Here is a 25,444-nt window from a genome sequence, read left to right as displayed (position 1 = left end):
ATATCCCTTTTGTAGTGTACGATGAAGACCTGACAATATTATATTATGAAGAAAAACTCCACATTTTCCTTTGAGCAAGCAATTTGACGACGGTGAGAAGTAAAAACTCTCCTTTTAACCGCAGGAAATCTCTAGCAGAATCAGATATAGGGAAGGCAGTTATCTGCCTCAACCAGTTGGATGAGGTCAACGGTTAATTCATGCTTTCCATATCGATTTGACCAGTGGTTATTTTTAGTGTTCTGCCTCATCTTCAGTGAATTCTTCTTTATGTTATGCAACACATTTTTCATGTCAGTTATTATGCACAGTTAATATATGTAGTTACTGTTGTCAACAGCTCATCGGCTAGCTTATTGTATAAGCTCTAAATTACCTTCAGTTGTGTTCTTGCTGAGTCAAAAACAATCAGAATAAAGTTTACTGATTGAGTATAATTTGATTCAGTTTGATAGTGCCAGTCCATAACGTCTATCGTCACATGATCTTACAAGTAACCTCACAAAGTTATACAAATACAAAGTTTCCTTGAGATTCCCTCTGAGCAAGCACTGGACAACAGCATTTCCATATAGAAGAAGTTTGAGTCAGGTCTAAGTAGGGCTCAATGCGCATACACTACCAGTCAAAAGTTTGGACACACCTTCTCATTCAATGTTTTTCTTCTTTGTTTTTACTACATTGTAGATACATATGAAGACATCAACTATGAAGCAAGATATATAGAATTATGTAGCAAACAATTGTGAACTAACTCTAAACAGGTTTTATATTTTAGGTTAATCAAAGCAGCCACCCTTTGCTTTGATGACAGCTTTGCAAACCTTTGGCCTTCTCTCCATGAGCTTCATGAGGTAGTCGCCTGAAAAGGTTTTCGCTTCCCAGGTGTGCCTTGTTTTGGTTAATTTGTGGAATTTCTTGTCTTCTTAATGGGGTCGGGACCATTAGTTGTGCAGAAGTCAAATTGGTACACAATTGACAGCCCCATTTGACAACTGTTAGAATCTATATTATGGCAAGAAAAAGTCAGCTAAGTAAAGAGAAATGACAGTCCATCGTTACTTTAAGAACTGAGGTCAGTCAGTCCAGAAATTGCAAAAACTTTGAATGTATCCCTAAGTGTAGTCGCAAAAACCATCAAGCAGTATGACGAAACTGGCTCACATGAGGACCGCCCCAGGAAAGGAAGACCAAGAGTCACCTCCTCTGCTGCCGAGGATAAGTTCATCTGAGTCACCAGCCTCAGAAATCACAAGTTAACATTAGAGCCCAGATAAATGCCACACAGAGTTCTAGTAACAGACACATCTCTACATCAGCTGTTCAGAGGAGACTGACCAATCAGACCTTTATGGTCAAATAGTTGCTAAGAAACCACTACTAAGGAAAAGAAGAAGAGATTTGTTTGAGCCAAGCACACAAGGAATTGACATTAGACCAGTGGAAATCTGTGCTTTGGTCTGATGAGTCCAAATATGAGATCTTTTGGTTTCACCGTGTCTTTGTACGATGCAGAAAAGGTGAATGGATGGTATCTACATGCATGGTTTCCACTGTGAAGCATGGAGGAGGAGGTGTGATGGTGTGGGGTTGCTTTGCTGATGACACTGTTGGGGATTCATTCAAAATTGAAGACGCACTGAACCAGCATGGCTACCACAGCATCCTGCAGTGACATCCCATCCCATCTCATGCGTTTAGTTGGACGATCATTTATTTTTCAACAGGACGATGACTCTAAACACACCTCCAGGCTGTGTAAGGGCTATTTGACTGAGAAGGAGAGTGATGGAGTGCTGCATCAACTGACCTGTCCTCCAGTCACCTGATCTAAACCCAATCCAGATGGTTTGGGATGAGATGGACCACAGAGTGAAGGGAAAAGAACCAACAAGTGCTCAGCACCTCTATGAACTCCTTCAAGACTGTTGGAAAACCAATTCAGTTTGAGCTCATAGAGAGAATGCCAAGAGTGTGCAAAGCAAGCAAAGGGTGGCTTTTTGAATAATCTACAATATAAAACATGTTTTCACTTATTTCACACTCTTGTGTTTGCTTCATAATTCCATATGTGATCATTCATAGTTTTGATGTTTTCATTGAGAATCTACAAAGTAAATAGTCATGAAAATAAAGAAAATCCATTAAATGAGAAGGCGTTTCCAAACCTTTGAGTGGTAGTGTACATACAGTGTCAAAGAAGGCACACAAAAGCATAACTAAAAAAATATAAATAATGAACTAAAAAGTACTCTGTGGAAATGCAGCCGTATTCTAAACAATGAACTGCTGTGAGGTAGGACATTCAGATTTTACTTGTCAGCAGCATCTCATTAGACCCAGTGATCAGCCTTCTTCTTTGTACAAACTTGTCACTTTTTCACATTTGATGGATAGCAGTGAAAAAAAAAAAAACTTGACGACAGCCCAATGAGGATGTTTCCTTCAGCTGGGAGAGCTCACATCAGTGTGGGGGCAGCAGTGACTGTACGTGGATGTAAGTTTGTCCAGCCTCCCCTACTGCTTACTGTCTGCGAGGAGGCTGATGAGACAGTAACATGCAGATCAAAAGCCTTTGTAACCACAGATCTTTGCGGTGACAGGCTTTAGTCATTTAGTCGTGTGATGAATGTTTTTTTTTTTTTTTAAATGGGACCAGTATGATCACGGATAATTTGACACAAAAGCAACACTACAAGCTATGATGACCCAGTGTTTTGTTATGTTTTTGCCTTTCAATGCCCCAACTCTTACAAAAGCAGGTGGACTGAGTTATTTTTGGATGAGGGTTAAAGTCTGTTTTCCCAGATTGTGGAAATGATGCCGGCAACAAAGTATAGCTGATGAAATTCACAGCAAAGATGCCACCAAATGTTTCAGCACTATGTACAGTAGGAGAGAGAAAATGGTTTAGAACCAGCCCTGTTAGCTGCAGAAATAAAAATTGTGATGTTATCTTTGTTCCCTAATTCAAACGAGGAGATTGAATGGTGAGATTATTCTTTTTGAGCAACAGACGAAGACGTGAAACTTGTCATCTTACCTAAGGGAGAGACTACTCTCCAACCAGTCAGTTATTTTAGAAAAGCAATTACTAGTCACAGGCTTCTGGAGCATGAAAAATCTATCTTGTTAGTTTTGTTGTTGTTGTTGTTAGTAGTACAATCTGGCTTTTTGTATTAGTTAATGTATTGACCATGATTCATGCCAAAGTGTACAATATAATTGCAGCTTCCTTTAGAGGTAATGGAATCTTATCTTGTCTACTATCTTAATTTTTGGGGCATTTAATCTGCTTTTCAAGGGAATTGTACAAAGTTGCTACATATGAGCTGTCTCATTTCATGTTTCCCTAGCTGCAGACTGGTCACTGTTGTGGCGGTCCTCGATGCCACTGAGCTCCCTCTCTCGTCCTGTAGATGGACACCAAGTCACTGTCTTTGACTGCAGCTGGTGACAGTAGTTGAGTACGTCATGATGGGCACTTCTGTACAATCTTTGTTCTGCTGCAGAGCCTCAGTAGGGGCAGATGAACCAGTTCTCCAACACGCTGGAAGTGGTCGTCTATAGAGCAGAATAAGGACGACTAGTTGTAGTCAAAGACGGTGAATTTGGAGTCTGTCTGTAGGATAAAGACAACCATAACAGCAGCCTGACCTCCCTGCAAGTAGGCAAACTAAAGATGGGACAAGCGAGGGCTGAGAAGTTGCACCGCTTTATCCTGGTGAGGGTCACAGGGGGCTGCAGCCTAATAACACTGGCATTACCTGAGAGGCTGGGTACGTATTGGACAGGTCCACAATCTGTTACGGGACTGACTTATAGACAACTACTTATACTCGCACTTAAAGCCAATTTGAATGCACTCGTTAACCTACCATGCATGTCTTTGGATTATGGGAACAAGCTGTACAGCCTGTAGAAAATCTGTGCTATCCATAGCACCTCCATGCAGTTCTGTTAGCAGAGACATAACTTTCAAAATAAAGTGCTTACCTTTAGATCATTTCAATACAGAAATTGCTATTAATTATTTACATTTTCCAACTCATCATGAACAAAGCAAAAGCACAATTAGTTCTTCCACAATTAGGGCTGGGCTCACTGGATGCAGTATACATTGTGGAGGTGTAACTTATGTTGTAAACAAAGAAACAGCATAGCAGTTGAAGAACAGCAATGATCGTACTAACATGAAAGAGGTGTCAAAGATGTGGAGAGGCCTCTTCTGGTCAGGACTTACAGAATACAATCAAAGTGTGTACAGGATGCAGAGATGTGTAAGTTTGCCCTTTATTCCTGACATGAAGTGACAGGATTTGTATCCTGGAAACACTATACACTAGTATTCATGTGATCTAAAGAGTTTAACTATTTCTGTCATGATTCTAACCCAATAGATTGTTGTATGATCTTTTGTGCTGTGTCACCCGGCCTTAACTTACCCTGTGTAATGGTACTACCACAGATACTGCTTTAATGCAGTTAGTCTACAGATCAGTTCAACTTGTACACAAAACTGCAATGATCACTGGCTTGGCTTCGTCTTAATGCTTTACTCTGATTAAAGCAACTCTTCTGAGTCACTCTGACTGGAGGATATAGAGCAGGAGATCACCGGGTGTCGAGCCAGGCTGGGCCAGGAACAGACACACGGAGGTGAACTGGGTCGCAGAAATGGATTTCTGGCTCTGTTTGCTGTAGGCAGCATGTGACTAAGATTACACTGTAGTGCTGGGTCATGCTGTGCCTTCCCACTGTACTGTGCAAATTTGTGTGTGTGTGGTAAACTGTAACCTTCTGGCCTGTGACTCTTAATATTTATGCCCTAAAATAACATTTACTTCTATTTATATGTACTGTTTTATACAGTCGGTGTATTGCTAAGTTAAGATAATGGATCCTCTAGTGCTTGTGACTACACTTGTGCTTGTTAATGAAAGAAAAAGAGTAAGATGCAGATGAAATGGCTAAAGGCAGCATAGCAGTATTAAGCCGTTTAACTCCATTCATCATTCTAACCGTATCAAAAATGTTATTCCTTTCAGTGCCAGCGGAGCGATGTTTGTGAACTCTCACTGAATCGTCATTCTTTGCTGCTTTCACAGCTGTTGATGACCATTTGTGCAATTACACTTTTTTAAAATAAAATTAGACAAAACTGTTTTGTTTTTTTTGTTTTTTTTACTGCATCACATCTGCATCACATGGTCTGGTATAATGAGTTGGAGAACAAACTGGGCATTCAGTAGCATTTTAAAGATTTCCACTTACTGTGTTTGGATGAATGAGACCACTGGAGCCACCGATTGGCTCCAGTGGTCTCATCCAGTGGATTTATTGCTGACTGCAACAAATCATACTTATGTGCAGATGCCAGTGTTCGTGCAGCGAAGACATTGTTTTCTAATTTGAGCAGAGTTTATTTAAGCTTCTATATATTTCCAAACATTATAAAAATGTTCCTACTGATGCACAGTGAACATAGAAAGACCTGATTTAAATTGTCTCAATGCTTGTGTGTATTTTTGTAATAGTGTGAACTGATTCCTGGCCCAAAGTGCCTGAAGTAATTGTCTAAAAAGAAAAAATCACACGGAATGCAACTAACCCTGATATTAGGTCAGATCCTGGAATCTTCACAACCAAATGGACCCATGAAGACCTCTAATCTGTTGATCCACATTATGCAACAGGCCTCCAGAGGAATCCAGCAAATGGAACTAGGCAATAGTTCAGAATAATATTATTTTTTTTAACTATGCCAAGTTTTTTTCATGTGTTGTGATATAATTTTTCTCTGGTCCAGATTAAAGTATTTTTGTCAACTTTTCTGTCATTGGACAGTAAAATTAATGTATTTTACTGTGAAGTGCTGGTCAGACAAAACAAATGAGTCCATGTTTCCCTCTCACTGTTTTCTGACATTTTATAGACAAATGTTGAAATATGGTGAAAATAATCAATAGTTGCCACCCCAGTTCCAAGCAAAGTGCTATTATAAGCATAGTTGAATAAATTACGAAATTGATTTAGCCATGGCCCAGATTTTGTGCCTCACTTATAAAAACCTTGTGACATGTCCTCAGGCCAGTCTGTGTAGTTCTGAAAATACTGGAACAAAGTACTGACCCATATCATATGTAAGTATCATAAAAATTTCATCAGCAGCATGACAGATGATGAATGGATTGGCAGCAGCTCACTGAAGAAGATTACTAATTGACTTACTGTTTCTCAGTCTACTGGAAGTAGCCCATGTGAGGTCTGCCTGTGCCTACACCCTTATGAAAGGAGCTTGAAAAACACATCCACACTCATGTTGTCAGGTCAGGTTTTCCAAGAAAAATGATCATGGCCCTAATTATATTGGAAGCTATTGTTATTTTTGAAAACGGCTTTTGACATGTACTTTGTTAGTCTGTCAAAAGAAATTCAGTTGAACAAACTAAGAAGAAACTATGAATAAATGATCTAGATATCAACCTGCAGCCATAACCCAAAGATATTTGAGCATTTCTCTTTAATATGTTTACTGAAATGATTAATTAATGTTTACTTGGTCATTTAGAGAATGCTATAAATTGTTCTGTTTTGTTGAAATTGGCTCAGCTTTCATTCATTCCTTGCTGATTGCCTTCAGGGTAGGCTAGTATTGTTTTACATGTACAGCACTTTGACCTTGTATGTTAAAAGCCTTGTTTTAGGAATCATCCATTGATTTTTATCCTCTTGTGTGTCTGTCACTGGGCCCCTCAATGTGGCGACTCCCTTAGTGATAGTCTGCATATCGCTCCTCAGTCAAGCATCTCGTTATCTCACCAGGCGTTGTTTGTTTTTGTCTGTCATCTCGCTTGTTATACCAGCATGCTTCTTTTGTAGTGTGCGTGGTTCTGTGTACTGATTGTGCAGCACAGTTGGGTGTGTTTTTGAGAAATTCTCATACTATGTAATAATTAATAACAATATAATACGTGTTGATTTGTAACTGATTTGATAATCCTTTAATTTTTGCAGCCATTTGTGAGGAGAACTTAAAATGCATCATTGATTAGCTGTAATTTAATTGTCTGCTTAGTTTTCAGTTATATTAAATATATCTTCAGATTACGAACTGTGATTGAACAAACCTTAATTATATCATTTCATCTTTGGACGCCAAAATTCAACCTTATCTGCACCAGTTAGTTTGCTTATCAGTTACTTTACTGACAAAAACATTAAATGCCCTATATTATGGCCCTTTTCAACAAATTTTAAAGTTCTCCATAATAAGTCTTCATGTTCATGTTCCCCCCCCCCCCCCCATGGCTTTTTACACCTCCATGTTTATAAGACATTCAAAACATATTTTTTCCATAAGGGATCTGTAGTTGGCAACCAGTGAAGTTACTTTTTAGACCCTCCAGAAAAACGTGATTATGTGATCTCAAGAATTCCCGCATTAATCACCAAAATGCCGCTGATTATGCGGGGGTCAATTATTTCCCAAAAGGCCGCATAATCCCCACAAAACAGCGCATAATTCCCGCAACAATCTCACATTTCCACGAAAAAAAAGAGAAATATGCGGGTCCCGCTTGATTTCACAATTTCCGCATAAAATGAGAAAACTATAACCAATATAAATGGAGTTGTGAGTTTTTATGTGACGCCCGGCCTGACGTCATCAGTTCGCGCATTCGCACACACACACTAGAAGCACGAGCTGATGTGGAGCGCGGCGCCAGTGTTGCCAATTTAGCGACTTTTTCGCTAAATCTAGCGACTTTCCAAAGCGTCCTTTTTTTTGTCAAAAGCGACTAACCACAAATCTAGCGACTTTTTCTGCCGTTTTGGAGACTGACAGGAAAACTCGGATCATTCTGCAGCTACTGTTTTCAACAAGCAGCAGGTGCTGCTGTGAGCTTCTCACCCTCCCAGAGCACAGGCTGTCAGTCCAGTAACCCTGCAGCAGTCCCATCCCTCTGTGGCCAGATGGCAGGTGAATTGCGCATATTTTTGCATATTTCACAACTATTCGCATACATTGCAACTTTCCTCAATTTCCCCGCATAAAATGGCATAAAAAAAACACATATTTATTCGCATAATCAAGGATTTTTGCCCGCGTTTTTCTGGAGGGTCTAACTTTTTGTGTTCTTTAATTGCAGTTTTGCCAGTGTGATGTTTTGTTCAGTTAAGACTTGCAGGAATTCAGAGATAACAAACCGAAGGAACCAATCTTGTCTACTTCAGGGATGAAGTCTCCTGCGTCATTGCTCTTCTTCAGAATCGGTTTCTGGTTTGGATGATAGAGTTACTCCCATATTACAGCTTGCTATTGTGAACTGTAGAGTATTTTTGCAGTATTTGAGCAGAGTCGTAGGTGAGCTGGTGTGCTTGAGCTTCAGAAAGCGGTGAGAGATGCATGGGGATAGAGAAAGCAAAGGAGACAGGTTTAATTAATGACTAGAGTGGGACTTATCACCTTAGACATTTTTTGCTCATAATTAATTATGAAACTGTGGAGTGTCTGAATAAAGGTAATCTGTTTCCATAGTTACTGCACAAGCAAATAAAACCAGGTGTCCCACTGCGAGCCGCAACAGGAGTCTGGCTCGAGTAAGCTTAAAGGATTTCATCAAGTTCAAGCAACAAAGGATACCTTTAGTTTATGTCACTGCAGGGCTCAGTGGAAAAAATGCCTGAGGCTGTGATGGAGTGGAATGACCTATAAGAAGAGTGTACAGTTACAGTACAGGTCGACTTTGTCTGAGAACGTTTGTGAGAAGCTGGGCCCATTCATGTGCTGTTGATAGCACGCTGTGTGGGTGTACGTGTTGCTTTGAGAACGGGATGGAAGCACAGTTAACGGTTGAACATCTCCTTTCTCCTGGTCTAAATGTTACTCTGTCCTGCTGCTTCGGTTTCTTCAACTGAGGAATTTGTTTGTGTAACGCAGCATGAGAGCACACTCGCTGTTTAACTGTAAAGACCAGCCAGATTATTGGAAAAACCGTAACTCAGCAGTGCGTGTTTCTCTTTGTGTGGAAGTTGACAAAATTTTCCATTAAATGTAACATCTTCCTTGTATTGCTGTGCTGTTACACAATCAGCTTTTTCTTTGCTTCCTTGTGCCAACTTTAACGCCCGTGTCCTGCAATCAACGTGGGACGGTACCGAGTGGAAATGAAAGTCGAGGAAAAGGAAAAGCAGATTGAATACAACAGTGGTCTCTGTTTGAAATGAAGGTACTTTCCCCCACCGTGCTTTAGTGTGGTAAAGGCTTGGGACCTGATCATCCCTAAGTGTTTCTTGTTGACTCATGATTAGGAAAAGGAAGCAGGGATTTACAGTAAGTCCCTAAGCTGGTCAAAAATCCTGAACTTTTAGCCATTACCATGCAACAGTAATAGCAAAATGCAGAACAAAGTGCTTTTAAGATGCTACTGATTCCAGTCTGAGCTGAAAATGGTTTAAGTTTTCACCTTGTGTTGATTTTTGCAGCTCTCTTTGAGCAACAGGAGTACAAAGAAAATATTCCAGTAGTCAAGATCCCTGTACTCTTACCAGTGAACTGCTCCGATGAACAACCCACACGCACACACATTATTTAATTTATACGTAAGCAAAATTTAGCACGTGTTTTTTCCTGAAGTTAAACGATGTCTTGCTAAGAGCTTCCTCTGTTTCTGTGTGATTGATGAGTAATGATTGTAATTCCCACTGACAGCTGCCACAATAATCTGGTGTTATACAACAAAATGTGCTTCACCCTGACGTTATCTGCTTGACTTGGTTGCATTGTTTGTTGGAAAAATAAAATGTTATTGCTTTCAATATAACCTTAGACCAGATGTAAGTATCCATGACTGTTACCTATTTCTGGCCTAAGGTAATACTGACCACATTCCAACCACAAATCTCATGTGATTTCATTATTTGGTTCCTCTTTTCACTTTAAAAATGTGCTGATGGGTTAAATCCAAGTCCTGTGACACCAAAAGTTCTTTTAAAATCATGTGACTGCAGTCGTGGTTGATGGTATTGAAACTGGGAAATAAGTAACTATAGTAATGAATTAAGTTTATTGAATGCAGTGCAAAAAAAATGCAATATGAAACTGAAATAATATACTGTAGTGATATTTGTATATTGCCTCAAAAATGAACATAAACACATAGCAAAAAATATACACAAAGATGCAGCTAAAAGTCATCATGCATAAACCTAAAACATTTTTACTTAGAATATAGATTTTTAACTACAAATTTGAAATAACGAAAAGCCTCAGACAGGATCATTGTGCTTTGTCACAGTTGTAGTCATCTGAATTAACGGTTATGATAATTTTTTATTTGTCAATTTGTTAATTTCAGCTAAGAAATTGACTAATAGGACTCAGGACTTTTTCAACATCAGCAGCAGTTTGTGATTTATTACAGTTAGATCAGATCATTAGTCATACTGCTAGAGGAAACAAAAACGGAAGGAATTTCTTACTCTTGGCACATTGTTGGCTGTATTGAAATATTTAGTCGTATACTGTTTGTATGAGTCAGTCTGACTTCACATTGCTGCTGTACTGAAAGAGCTGCCTTCACTGTGACTGTAGCGTTGAAACAAACTCTCCTATCTCCATTCACCCCTGCTCCGCTGGTAGAAAGTCGACTGATGTAAACATGACCTTGGAGCAACTTTACGGTCTCGCGTGCTCACCTCTTGTGGTGAAATATGACCTCCTCACGTGTACTCTGTCATGTAAAGTGATGCCTGCTGCCACCACCACATGCATGCACATTCTTAACATGTTTCTTTTACCGGGCTTTGCAAAAGTTCTGTTACACTCTGTTTCATGATATTTAGAGACGTTTACATGTTGGAGTGAAAAATTCCATTAAAGAAACTGAAAGTTCTACCTTATAGGCAGGTGTCCTTAATACAAATTTTTTTCTCCGGTGAAGTTGTATCAAGATGGAAGTCAAAAGAGTTGAGATATCTGCTCTCCTTTGTGCTGAACATCAGCCGGATGACCGTCCACAGAGTCGCGGAGAGGCTAAAGAATGGTGAAGATCTTTCAGGTCTTCACCATTCTTGAAAGCTCACTGAAAGATCTTCACCATTCTTGAGCCTCTCCGCGACTCTGTGGACGGTCATCTGGCTGATGTTCAGCTGCTTGGCTCTGTCAGACTTGTTGTGGCCTGCATGAAGGAGAGCAGATATCTCAACTCTTTTGACTTCCATCTTGATACAACTTCACCGAAGAAAAAAACTGTATTAAGGACACCTGCCTATAAGGTAGAACTTTCAGTTTATTTAATGGAAATTTTCACTCCGACATGTAAACGTCTCTAAAGATCATGAAACCGTGTAACAGAACTTTTGCAAAGCCCGGTACAGTACTGCAATGCATATCATTATTTCCTGGTTTAAATAGTTTCACGGCAGCTAAACTGTGGTGTGTTGTTGGCATTTATTTGCTTGCCAAACTTAAGATAGTATCGGGTAAACGTTTGAACGAGGAACTGTTACTAAACCTGGTGCAGAACATTTAATGCACAACGTGACAATTGTAAGACAAACGGTCTGAGCTTTCTTTGCCCCGCGTCATATTTTGCAGCTTGTTTAAGCATGCTGACTTGCCATGTCAATAGTTTAGTTATTGTTTTGAGTCGAGATAATTATAGTAATTGTACTTCTTCAGAATTCAACACAAATAACAAGCTTTCTGTTTTTGGATTTATTGGTTCTGTGGCCATGCAGCCGTCCTGTCAGCTGCTCCTTCCAGTTTTGAAGCAGCTGCTGAAATCTTTTGCCACTGTATGCAAAAGTTTACTTCTGTAGACCTTGTTTTTTTTGTCTGTACATAATACACACATCCCGTCAAACCTTAAATAGCTTTAAGTAATGCACTGTAAAACAGAAGCATTTGAGGAATTTAGCTTTTGTATCGGAGGTTGTCATGAAGATTGTGACAGCACAGAAAACTTGACCATGCAGTATTTTGAAAAATGAAATGCTAGAAGTCACAAGACTGAGTTGATTCCTGGAGAGGTTTTCATAAATTCTCATCTAAGCACCTGTTTGAATAAGTGCTTCGAAGCAAACTGTGACTCTTGAGTGATATTTGCTAACAAACCTTTCTGACAAACAAAAATTGAAACACAGCTTCCGTGCAGTGATATGTGGTTTTCGATGCAGAAGTCATGGAGGAATTCCTTTTTCATTCAGAACTGTCACTGAAACTCAAACCTTGTAGTCCACACAGTGAGTGAATATCAACTGAATATCTTCAGTTTTGTACAAGAAAGATGAGAAGAAAAAGTCTTTTGCAATTTTGTTAAGCAGTTAATCAGGAATACAATTGGCATAATAATCAGTAATGAACAATGATTAGTTGTAGCCTTACTATCAAGAAGCGTCTGGTTTGTATTGCAAATTTGGTCCCACACAAGCATCTGTGACTGAAATGTTGTATTTTCAGTGGACTTCTTCTATGCTTTTTTTTTTCCGGTAACGTAAACGGTACAATTTAAAAACGCTCCCAAATCTGTGCTCATGCTTAAACGTTATCTTGCTGCAGGCTACACTTTGAACTCCAGACTAGCATCTGTAAAGGACAGAGCTGATACACACAAGTGTGCTTAACTCGGTGCTGGAGATGAAACCACCAACATAAACATTTTGTGCGTCCTCCTCTGGTGGAATCCCACACAACACAACACAAGCCTGCACAAGATCAGGTTACCATGGTTATAGATCCAGCCGGTAACTGTCCACCAGCCTGCTTATTCTGGGATGAGATAAAATTACCACAGCAGATATCTTTGTTCCACCTCGCCTCACTCGCTTCCTTTATTCACTGCTTTTCCTATTTTTCTGACACTATCTCTTACACAAACACACACTTCCTCTGATTTTATCCTTTGTTTTCCTTTGTATTATGTAAAAGCTAACGAATGTTGATCAAACTGCAGTTTTCACTTCTGTTACATAACCAGATAAACTCAGTTTCAGTTCTCTCTTCTCTCGCTCTAGTTCCCCGTGTGTGTGTGTGTGTGTGTGTGTGTTCCCAGTCAACACCAGCAGACGGAAACAACAGGGATGAGTCCAGCTGAGTGATTTTGTCTCTCGGGTGATGGTGGAGTCGAGCATTTGGGGATTTCATGCTACAGTAGCATGGCTCTTCTGGTGTTAGCACATGCCTCATCAGACCTTAAGTCACCCAGAGGCTGCTGGGATACTCTCTGTCAGCTTCCACATCTCACAGCTGAGTCACAGTAGCGAGAGAGCTACAGGCTGTTCAGCGCTGAGGTCAATTACGTACTCTGTTTTCATGTCCAGTGTGCAACATGCATGGGTCAGAAAAACACCTTGAAGAAAGACCGACTCGTCATCATGTGGCATGGGTAGTGGTTTATTTGGATGTGAGCTTTTTTTGTTCTTTTGACAGTCATTTATATTTAGTATAACATTGTACTTGTCAAATGTTAGCATCTGGAAAGAACCAAATTAGAACTACATACTCCACATAGTATATTTACTGTACTTCAGTAGAAAAAATAAATCAACATTTTCGTTCTCTTTTTTTGAAGTTTGTGCATGTCAATTAGCGGTTTATGTCACATTTAATAAGTCGTAAGCATCTTTCTCTTTTTTTGAGCCAACAAAGAGAAACAAAGGTTGCCTTCGAGGGCAGACTATGCTGAGAGATGGATGGGTTACCTTTGTAGACTTTAATGTAATGACTTCCTGTTTCACGAGTGTTCTCCATGAATGCAATCTCATATATCATCATTCCTCAAGCAGGGCTCTGAGCTCAGTGTTATCACAGATCGAGCAGGAAACTGAGTCAGATAGCTTTCAAGTGTTGAAGTTTAATAGTTTTTGTGTTTAAGCAGCCCTTCAAGGAAAGAAAAGTCCAGCCACTGACCTTCAGCTGATTTGAGTTTGTGTCTCTGTTTTAAAACCTATTCCATCATCTGACTGCTCTTGTTTTCTTCCAAGTACATTTCCTTTAAATGATGCTGTCACAGATTGAGATCGTATCTTTGTGAGTTATTGTTGCTTTAAAAAAGTATGAAGGCTAAAATGGCCCCAAAAAAAAAAAAAAAAAAAAACCCCAGACTGTAATAATGCATAATTATCCTTTGAAAAGAGTGAGTCTCTTATCCAGAATCACATTCATGTTTTTCCATCTGCAGATTAAGGTACAGGGATCTTTAACAGAATAATTGTGGTATGGGTATAATGATACACAAAATTCGTGCGCAACTTCATTTGCAGTGAAAGTATTTGTATCATTTTACAATTAAGGCACTCAAATGTTGCATGCTGTCAATAAGAAAAGACTCAGAGTAAATTCATTTAAAAATGGCTGTTTACCCAAGTGCAGAATATTACAAATGAACTTAAATGAACCAGCCAGCATTCTTTCAATACTGAGGACGGCCATCTGGATTGGACACCGATGTTAACATTAATCAGGGGCTTCACATAAACGAGGTGCAGATTGTGACGGAGTAGGAAGGAGGATTAAAACTCCTAATGAAACTGTAGCGTGAGTTAACACTTTGAACATTTTTTTAATTAAGCTGACAAAAGTCCTGCCAGATTTCAAGAGGTACCAGGCTAACATGTTCTACTTGATGAGAAAACTGATGCACTGCCAAACCTTATGGGTGGAGCTCTTGTCAATTTTGCCTGTCAACAGTCTTCATTCTTTGGATTTACGTTTTGATTGATATGTCGAGGTAGACAGACTAATGATAGTTGTTTGGATCACAAAGTGTACTGAACTGAATATCTCACAACAAACATTTTGGGACAAATACACCTGCTGGAACAACCCTAAAGTGTAGAGTTTTTATTAAGGCTGCATGATACTGGGGAAAAACTGACATTGCGATGTTTGTTTTTTCTGCGCTATGAAAAAAGCACTTTGTAAATGTAGCATGGCTGACTTATCAACTGCAAGATGCAATTTGTGTTCAAAGCACTGCAGCCTGATCCACATGTTCAGGGCAGCACCTCGTTGTCTGTTTGGATCAAAATGTTTCTCCCATCACCAAATGATCAACCAAGCAACAAGTTTTCAGTTGTTGCTCCTGATTTATAAAGTGGAGGGTAAGACGTGCTCAGGGCTATTTGTCAGACAGAAGTACTTCCCTGCTGTAGCTGCAAAATATTCCCTCTGTGGTAGCTCTTTCAATTTCTGACTTGCAGTTTCCATACAGCTTTGGGATGGAAACTTGAGAAAAATAGATGTTTGATGTTACATAGTGCTTCTCAATGGACTGGATCATGTTTTTAAAGTCCTCTTGTGTTGCTCTGTTAATCGGTATCATGTCTTTCATGAGGTGAAAAGTTACAAATCAGTTATTTCTCTCTGCCGTTTGGAATCTTTTTCATATGCTGTAACACTGGCCAAGATTTCCAATATAGTTTATTTGCTTTGAATGACTTTCAGATCTGGCTTCACTCAGAGCTCTGCGGTGCTGATTTAAATGTGTAAACAAATTAGTTGTGTGGCCTTCAATAGTGGCAACAGTTGAAAGACACTGCTGACGGTGACTGCAGTTTTTGATTTTTTTTTTTTTTTGTGTAGCCAAAATATCTCAATACAACTAATGTTGGATTTCTTTTACTGCCAACTCTTTTTTATTTATTTTGTGGTGCGCTCCTGGTCTTTGCTCATGCAGAGCGTAAAAGCCTAGATGTAAGCAAACTCTGTATCCAAGAACCCTTCAATTACTGTAAATTATGTTCTATCCGACAGACTTCTGTAAAAGACTTTTGGAAAATGGTAACTTTGAAAGTTTTATTTTTATAGCAAGAAGCAAAAAGTTTCAACATGATATCCTTTACCTTGGCTATTGTGCACTTTACAATGTTGGTGCTGAAATTATATATCGCACAGCTCTAGCTTTGATCCACGGTTAAAGTCCGGCAGTAGGTCTTAATAAGATGTCTGATTGGTGCAACACAGACTTATGTTGTTCATATTTGTGTGAAATTTACTTTTTCCAAAGAAATAAGGTTATGTCCACATCTGAACTTCAGATTTAGTAAAGACTCATAGTACTACTTGTGAAAAGGTGAAAGCAGTAATGACCTTTCTGAAGCTAGATTTTACCAGAGAATCTGACTAATAATCAGCCGCACTAACAACTTTTGCTTGTGATTAAATGATATCTGTCAAATTAACTTGTGTTTCACCTCCCCCTTCCTCCTTATCCTCAACCCCTCTATGTCTCTCTTCTCTGCCTCCTCCCCCTCCTCTTCTTTTCTTCGCTCTCGTCCTCTCTTCTTCTACTGCCTCCTCCTTTCCCTCTCTGTTGCTCCTTTCACACAGATGCTCCCAGCCGCCCAGCTTGACAGGAGTGATGGGATGTGTCAACTAGGTATTGCATCTATCCCAACATCTTACACTGCAAGCAGGGATACTGGCTGGGTGGGAGAGGATGCACTGGGAGGGCACTAAAATTTAAAAATTTGATCAGGCAGCGTGGCATAGGAGAACGGTGATGACAATGCAGACATAACAAGTGGGGCCAGATGGGCATCTGATTTGATTAAACAGTTTGATGCCAGTGGGTAGTCTTTTTCTAGTGCCAAACAGTTGGAGGAATATATCCGATATATTCATGATTGCATTGCAAAGTCCAGTTGACAGGAAATGAGCAGAAAGATGGCGGATGAACTGGCCATTGTTTTATAAGCCTGAGGTCATCAGGATGCTTCTATTTCTGCTGTCTAAATAATAATGTGGGACAGCAATTTCTCACTAAACTAACTTTTTCACAACTTTTTGAAACTTATTCGTCATGTTAGTTGTTTTGGTTTTTTTTACATAGATTTGAGACATCATGTTAAGGGGACTAATAATTAGATATTTGATCATTTAGATCATTGTTTTGGCCAATATGAATATGACTTGTCATAGATTCTAGATGCAAGCACTGGACAAGAAATGCTTTTACATAAATATGCATATTGAGACATGAACAGAAAATTGTATGAAGAGGATTAATTTTTAGATGAAAATGAGAAAAAACAGAAGCGCTCAAACGTAGTAAATTTGTTTTTCTGCTGTAAAACAAGAAGGCTGTTTTTATCGGGAAGTGGGGTTGGTTTGTTTTGTTTGTAATGAGATAATGAATAAAAAGACCTTTTAAATAATGAAGCAGCTTTGCATTGGAGTGGAATGAAGGAAACGGGATCCTTGATGGCTCCTTTTCCTGTCAGAGACCTAATTGTTTGGAGGCCAACGTTTAAAGGTAGCACTTCAGTTGTGTATGATGTGAAGTAATTTGTGTACTGCTAATGGCACTGTATTGATGAAGATGCTGTTAATATGCCAAAGCACTAAATTTTATTTTTTTAAATCCTCCTAGTTTTGTTAATTCCAGATGTTGGAGCTTCCACCTGTCTGTCTGGTCCTCAAAGCTCAGTTGATCTACTGTGTGTTTCACATCATGTACACCAGACAATAAGGCCTGTTTTCTGCCAGAGGTGAACGCTGCTAGTTCTGTTAGCTAGTTCTGCTTGTATTTAATCAAAAAAACATCCTTGACATCAAGATCTTTTACAAAAGAGACCTGAGATGAACTTGCATATATACAAGAGCCCGACCGACTGGATTTTTCAAACTAGTTTTGCAAACTAGTTAGCAGCTTACGACACTGACAGCGCTCAACTTCACACTGCAGCTACTCTGCTGCATGTGCTGCAGGCATTGCTCAGAATATTGTAAACAATGGAGCTGGAGCCGCTTGGTTTGATAAGCTATGTGACGACACCGCTTATAAAAGACACAAAGTATCTTTTTGTGTTTAAAAAAAAAAAAAGATATTATGTCTATACACACCAGACAACAGTATATAGCAGGTCAGTATGAGTTAATAATTTTGGCCTGCTGATGCATGGATTAAGCTCTAGTATTTACACAAAGCAATCATTCCAAACAGAGTTATAAAAAGAGACCAAATGTTTGAACACCCAGTTTAACGACTGCTGGGTTGAGCGTGTACCACATCTGACACCAGCATTTCACCAACTCTCTTTTGATCTCAATACGTAAGGTGTGTCACAGTCGACTATTTCCAACGATTTGATAGCGTCAGGTAGAACAGACACGGGAATGGTACCAAGAAATGTCAGTCAAGGCTTTGTGTTACACAAACAGAAGTTGACACGACAGCAAAAATTAGACAATCCCCCACCATGCCTGCTAGTACAAACTGACATCCCTTTCTTTTTCCTTACAGCACCTTTTTCACCATCTCTCAACTCTGATTATTCTGTTCCTTCTCTACTTGCGTAACCTGTCCTCTCTCTTTGCTGCCTTCTCTCTGCTTGTGTCAAACAGACGGTGACACCATACCAACAAACAATTCATTGTTTTATTCGCTAAAGTCTATAAATTGTTTTTCCCAAGTCATTATTTCTTAAATAATCTTTTGATTATTAGTAAGTACTTGTGTATGTTGTAATTATGATTATCTTTAACCATGAATATGCAGATTATTCTGTGGAGTATTTGTTTGGTCTGCAAAATGTCTGATTTTTAAAATAACTGTTATAATGGCTTCACGGCCAAGCCATTTTGTGTGTGTGTGTGTGTGTGTGTGTGTGTGTGTGTGTGTGTGTGTGTGTGTGTGTGTGTGTGTGTGTGTGTGTGTGTGTGTGTGTGTGTGTGTGTGTGTGTGTGTGTGTGTGTGTGTGTGTGTGTGTGTGTGTGTGTGTGTGTGTGTGTGTGTGTGTGTGTGTGTGTGTGTGTGTGTGTGTGTGTGTGTGTGTGTGTGTGTGTGTGACTAATGTTCCAAAACCAAAATAGATTTAGTTTACTATGGCATATGATAGAGGAAGTTCATTTAAAAATTTTAAATACGTTAATTCTTGGCAATTTTGCTTTAAAAATTACTCACACATTTGGCCGACTATCAAAATAGTCAATGAGCTGTTTCAGCTCTAGATCAAAATCACTGAGCCAGGATACCAGAGCCAAAACTGATGTCTTCAGAATGCTATCAAAAACTGTTAAGCAACCAAGAAAGACTCCTACAGCCAAAAGTGGAACAGAAATTCCTTGATACTAACTAGAACAAGGAAAGCAAATCTTGGTATTTGAACAGCTATAGCCAGCTTGTTGAGTTCTCTTTTTACTTTGTAAATCATCAATATTTGCAATTTACTTAGTCTTGTTGTTCAGAATAGTCTGGACCAAAACATAAGAGAGAGACCTAAGATAAATCAAGTTTTAATCAACAAAGAGTCCAACCTTCCAGCCTCACATGCTCTCTGATGTTATCAGATCTTAGTTAAATTAGGATATGGGAACCCTTTAGATATATCAAGATATTAAACTCTGTGTGTTTGTCTTTTTCGTCCAAGCAGGTGAGGCAGTCCTGGACAATGTAATCGGACTGACGGATTCATCTGCAGTGTTCACACCGGAGCAAGATAAAGGAGGGACTGAGATAGACGAGGAGGACATCACAGACACAAGGATGGGTGTGGGGAAGAATACCACCTCGAAGTCAATGGACACCACCAGTGAGGGTGGAAAATATGAAGAGGAGAGCAAACATGGTGCAGATTTCTACCCTATTCCGGTATGTAAGCCTGTTTAATGTCTCTTTTCACTGTTGAAAATGGTACAACTGTAACAAAACCGCTGACATGCTTAAAGCAAGCTCACATAATGAGCAGATGACAAAAACTGGTTTCCCACGCAATAATTACTATCCTCTTGCTTCTCCTCCTTTGACTCTCACGATCATATTTGGCCCTACTTTTTGCTTGGAATGTATTTGTTTGAGCGGACAGCATAGCTGCGCACTACTTAGTGCACACTGCTGCCGCTCCATCCATCCATTTCATCCATTTTTGTCATGGCAGCAGGCCACTGCTTCATGTGCTTCCAAGGCACATTCACAGACATCACGCAAACACATTTGTGTTTTTTTTTGTAGAAGTTTTTATATAAATCCAGTAGTACAAATGAACTGGCCTGTACTTAAGTACTTTTTTTGATGTATTTGGGATGAAGTGGAGCACAGGCAGGATTGGTGCTGTACTCTGGGAACTGTATCGGACTGTTTTAGTGAAAAGAGTGCTGAGCCTAAAGGCAGAGCACACATATTACCAAGTACATTCCAACCCTCACCTGTGGCTATTGTTGTTGTTAGTGACCAAAAGAGAGAGACTGAGGATGGCAGAGCTCCCTCTTAGAGACGTGGCTATTCAGAGGGAGGCTTAGAAAGGAGCCACTTGAACTTGTTCAGGCATCTGATAAGGATGCCACCTGGGCGTTGCCTGGACAGGTAGTTGTTTACCAGGATAGACCCAGAAAAGATTATGTACCTCCAGGAGAGATTATGTATCTGAACTGGTTTAGGAGCATATTAGGATTTCACAGAAGTCATAAAACTACTGGTGAAAGTATCGTCTGGACGGCCTTTCTTAGCATGACACAGTTCCAGATAAGCAAATGAAAATAGATGGTTTTTTTTTTTTTTTTTTTAATGTAGTGAAGTCTTTGGATTTTATACCAGTTTATACTTGCCATTGAATAAAATTTATTTATACCTTTTTGGAGTTTCATATTTTACGTACAGAACATGTAATCAGTTTTTTTTGAGGTTTTGAATGGGAATGAAGTAATTGCATTTTCTCAACCTAGCCTACATGCACCATTAATATTATAATATAATATTTACACAATAATACATCAATAATTGGAAGGACACTCGGAGAGCACAGACCTCTGCCAAGGTCAGCAGTGTATTCTTTGAGGTGTGATTTTGCAACCCACACCAGATCCTCCTGAAAATGTATTTGCTTCTTCTTTCTCTCACGCTCCACCTCTGTTGGCAAGTTTCATAAAAACCGGTTGCTAGTATCTACATAACCCTGTTACCTAAACGGTAATTATAACATAACCAACTTTTCAGAGGTAATCATTTTCCCAGGCACAAACATTTAGTAGATAGTAGCAGAACCGCCTGAGTCACTGTTTTGAGGAAGGAATCACCTTTCGAAAGGAACCACAAAGCTGCATAACTGAGTGGAGATTCTTTGTTCCACCCTTTTGTTGTCTTTCAGCTCATTGTTGTGGTTTTTCAGCCTTGCCGATTTATTGGTTTGGCCAGGCTTCATCAGTCTGTTAAAGTAGCTGCATTCTGTCATTCAGACAGAGGTCGCATTAAGGTTTCTCACTGCTTCATTCAAACGTACCTAAGACAGTATGTGTGATATTAATCATACTAGTGAGAGCCATTAATAATAGACTATTCCACGATGTTACAAATTATTTAACTGCAGCATATGAACTGTGAATGTGAAAAACTGTATGATGTGAAGAAAGTACACAGTGTGACTTGTTAGATCCTGATCGACACAGTCTCCATGTTAGGGATAATTTACAATTGTGTGTAATCTACATAGTTACTGCTGTTCTTCCACATGCATAAATGTAAAATCTCAACTGCTTTAGAGATACAAATAAGTGTATGGTTTATGACTGCTGTTTGAAGCTGCAGGTTTGTAATAAATTTAGAGGAAAGACTCCTATAAGCTCTGTGGCGACTCTCCAGGGTTTATCTAACTTCTCATCCTGTGTCAGCTGGAATAGGCTCCATCCACCTTGTTAGCTTCTGCGGGATAATGTGGGTATAGAAAGATTCCTACGAACAACTGGAAGTACACCACTTGTGCGTCCCTCTCCATTCAAGCAGTGGCATGCAGTTCACAAAGTGATTAGCAGACTCTTTCCATAGAGTAGCGATAGTGTCCGTGAAGCCTGCCGATTTCCTTTAGAAACTTAGATAACCTCTGTTCCAATTGTTGGAACAATCACAAAGCTTCTCCTGAGGGGACCAGCTTTGTCAAACACGAACTTGAAGCTTCCTTTGTGTTTAATAGTCCCATTTGGCATTGTGAGGTGATCTTTGTTTCTCTGCACAAGCATACATGCCTGTTGCTGCTCAGTGGTAATCCGTTGGGTTTGGAATGTAGACACAACAGAGTATGCTTGCATGTGGAAAACCTTTTCTCAGAAGGGATTTCAGGACTGTACAGTAAAAACTCAGCTGTAAAAATCACTTTGTAACCACAATTTAAAGACAGAATGGCGGCAGCTCATGGACGAATATATTTGCATGCTTCTGTCAGTTTGCATGTTGTCCTTTAGGACGGCATGAAAATGTTCTAAAATATAAAATCCTTAAATATCTTTAAGCATCTCTAGTCTTTGTCACTGTCTTCCCAATGTACTCCTCCTTAATAATAAGCTTCTCCTTATTGATTAACGCTACATGAATACGTGTAGGTCATTCAAAACTACACATTTGTACATAAATCACGCACACGCTTGGTGGAAGAAATTTGTTTGACAAATTTGCATACTGTAGGAATCATGTGCTCAAGTCCAGGTATCCAAATCTACTTCATTACCTGTCTTGACCTCGTTTTTTTTTTTCCACATAGTGTAGCACATAGACAGATACTCAAACAAACTCTTGACACTTTTATTACATGTCAGATTTTGTCAGCCAACAATGTGTCAAAGATATGAGCATTACCTGTTTTTTTTTTTCTTTTCCTGGGAGTTCACGTTTGGCAGTCTGTAACTACAACTGACCTATATAATGTCTCATGAAAGGAAAACTGTTGACGCAGAAATTTAATATGCAGATGTTTGTTCTTGTGTGTTTAGGTGGTTGTAAATGGAGTTGGCAGCGCCAGTGGAGACCAAGACACTGAGAACACAGAGCTGATGGCAATCTACACTAAGGACAACCAAGTAGCAGAAAAGGTAACAATGCAGAAGTGAAACACAATCCTCATCTAACATGGTGCTTTAGAAGTACGTAGCGTTCCATTTAAGCACACTGACACATAGTCACATGGTTCAAAAAGCTGAATCATACAGTTTCAGCCACAGTTTTTGTGTTGGCATTGTAATTTTGTGTGACCACAGTCAAAAACAGTTTTCTTGACTTGCCTTTTCTGCCTTCACCTTTTCCCTGCATCCCTAAAATTGTCATGCAAGCCTGATTTGAAAACCAAATCACCCTTTAAAGAGCTACATTTTTTTTGTCTATGGGTGTTTTTTATTTAAAAAAGGTAGTTAAAAACAACTGTGTTCACAATCTTGTTTTGTTGATGCATTTTTGAAAGTGATTTTATTACAAAGCAGCAGTTACAGAAAATGTTCAGAGGCTGATGTCAGTAACATTGAATTGCACTGAATGCTGCGTCATTTCCTATGAATTTCATGTTTGCGTAGACAATCAGTATCCAACACAGGAAAGGCAGATTCCGGCACCACCAATAAAAATACTATTTGGACAGATAATTGGCTCCAAATAGAGGCTGCAGTTTGCTGTTCTGGCAGTGTTATTTTAATTTTTTATTAGTTTTGTCAGTGGGTGTTTTGGGCTATGGTCTGTGTGTATATTTCTCTTGTTTTGTGTTATTGTGTATCTTAAAAATGAAAATACAAAAATACATTTCCATGTAACGGATCTTTACAAGAGAACAATCCAGGGTTATGATCTGTTAAACTGAATAAATGAAAAACATTAAAGTTAAATGTAACAAGAATAATAGTGGGGCTATTGCAGAATTATTGCCAATCATGAATAATGTTTAAAAATTTGAGTGGATGTAAATGTAAGAGAAATTTTTAAGATAAGATGAACTTTGATAATCCTACAAAGGGAGACATTTCTGTTTTCCCAGCAGCAGCAGGTCATAGAACAAAAGTAATTTGTCTCAAGAATAGTTCAACTTTTATTATGACTCATTTATATTTTCAGCTTAGCAGTGATTCATGTGTTTTCCCTAAAGAAAGGGTGCCCTTTTATGATATATCTTTTGCATGATTACCTATGATTTTTATGTTGTACAGCACATCTACAGTATTATGTAAAAGTCCCGATTATTAATCTTCAAGTAAAAAGGTTAAAAACTCAGTTATGTTTCAATGCTTTCCTGTGAAACACAAACTCATTTCTATTACTGTCTCCACATTATCTTCCTCTGCTGTGCTCTATTCTTGTTGTCACTGTGACAGTGCATTTTTTTTCCATGCTGGGAAAGTGAAATGACGTGTTGCGCTCTCTTTTCACACAGTGTCTTTCTTTGTCTGTCACAGTCTCTTTTTTTTTTTTTTTAAATCTCACATTTTCTTCATTCATAAGATTCTGCCTTTCTCATATTGCTCAGACATTCTCACATCGCTGTTTGACTCTCTTGGATGAGATCTGGCTGCCGTTCTTTGTGCTTTTACATAAGTAAATTCTACCAAAGTGCATTATTTTTGATGCTTTGCGTAAAGGAAATTGTGCAGGACAAATGAGCCATGTCAAGAAAGATAATGATAGTAAAGATATCATTCATCCTCGTTCTTTGTGTCATTGTGTGTGCAGAGCTCAATGTCTGAGACGCTGGACAGCACAGACAGTGTGGACGCAAGGAGGAATGATATGATCTACACCATCGAAGACACCCCACCCTGGTACCTGTGTGTGTTCTTAGGCTTACAGGTAAATCCACAGAACACCAACAACAACACACATGTCCTGTATAATCAACATCTATGTCATATCCTTTACTGTGATGCACGTGGTATTTTTTTATTCCACTGTGTCCAGAAGGCATTAGGTAGCTGCACATCATACACAAAAAAAGGATTTTGCTGACAGTATTTGTCATGTTCAGTAGGTTAATGTTCTCTTTGTCTGACTGCAGGGTGTTTGTATCTGACTCTGGACTTTTGTCTACTATTGTCTCCCTCTGTCTCTTAGTCATTACTGAAAAGTCAAGTCGTTCTTATTTCTGTCGCACATTTTAAAGAACAGATGTCGAGCTAAAGTGTTTTCTAATAAAGAAATAAGAGTAATGTTGCATATTTACCAGATAAGGTAAAAAATTTAGGCTAAGACACTACAATATTATATATAGAGTATATAGAGATCCACAAAACCAAAAAAATCTCTTTGAGAAAGTACTTGGAATGCAAGAACTCCCCTTTAACAGAAACAGGCGTAGGGAAGGCACTCATCTCCCTCAACTGGTTTGAGTTAAGGCAAGGATCTTATTTTCCTGAAATACAAGAAAGAAATCCCTCAGGCCAAGCTCACACTACAGGAGTTTTGTGCAAATTTACCTAATTTCAGTCCTGCTGAAAATCAGACTAGAAATGTGGTCTGGGACCCTGTCTGAACTGTTGTTTGGCACAAATTATTCGGTAATGTGAGGGTTTTCCGAGCCAATCTTAAACCTCCTCAGCTGTTCGCAGAGTCATCAAGGCCACACTGATACTATCCAATATGTTTGAGTTAAAATCAGGCTGATTGCAATTATCACGCTAGCACCCACGCTAGCTACAGGTTGAGACTGAGAGTTAAAGTCTCACCATCAGAATAAGCAACCCATGGAGACTGCATCTACC

General features: G+C 39.1%; 1 protein-coding gene across 7 annotated transcripts in view; it reads left to right on the top strand.

Annotated features, from left to right (window-relative positions):
* The window catches only part of slc23a2 (solute carrier family 23 member 2), a 50,903-nt gene that overhangs the window by 1,840 nt on the left and 23,619 nt on the right, over positions 1-25,444 (top strand). For 2 of the 7 annotated variants that reach the window (XM_051950808.1, XM_022196079.2), the window contains exons 2-5: positions 16,337-16,385; positions 19,381-19,598; positions 22,703-22,801; positions 24,420-24,536. In XM_051950808.1, the coding sequence (XP_051806768.1) occupies positions 16,337-16,385; positions 19,381-19,598; positions 22,703-22,801; positions 24,420-24,536 (483 nt within the window). Of the gene's footprint in view, positions 1-16,336; positions 16,386-19,377; positions 19,599-22,702; positions 22,802-24,419; positions 24,537-25,444 lie in introns of all 7 variants that reach the window. The other 5 variants (XM_051950807.1, XM_022196078.2, XM_022196082.2 and 2 more) reach the window with 3 other exon arrangements.

The sequence above is a fragment of the Acanthochromis polyacanthus genome, chromosome 7 (genome assembly GCF_021347895.1).
Source record: "Acanthochromis polyacanthus isolate Apoly-LR-REF ecotype Palm Island chromosome 7, KAUST_Apoly_ChrSc, whole genome shotgun sequence".
Taxonomy (NCBI): domain Eukaryota; kingdom Metazoa; phylum Chordata; class Actinopteri; family Pomacentridae; genus Acanthochromis; species Acanthochromis polyacanthus.
Note: the sequence above shows the minus strand (reverse complement) of the source record. Positions and strands in the feature narration are given on the sequence as shown.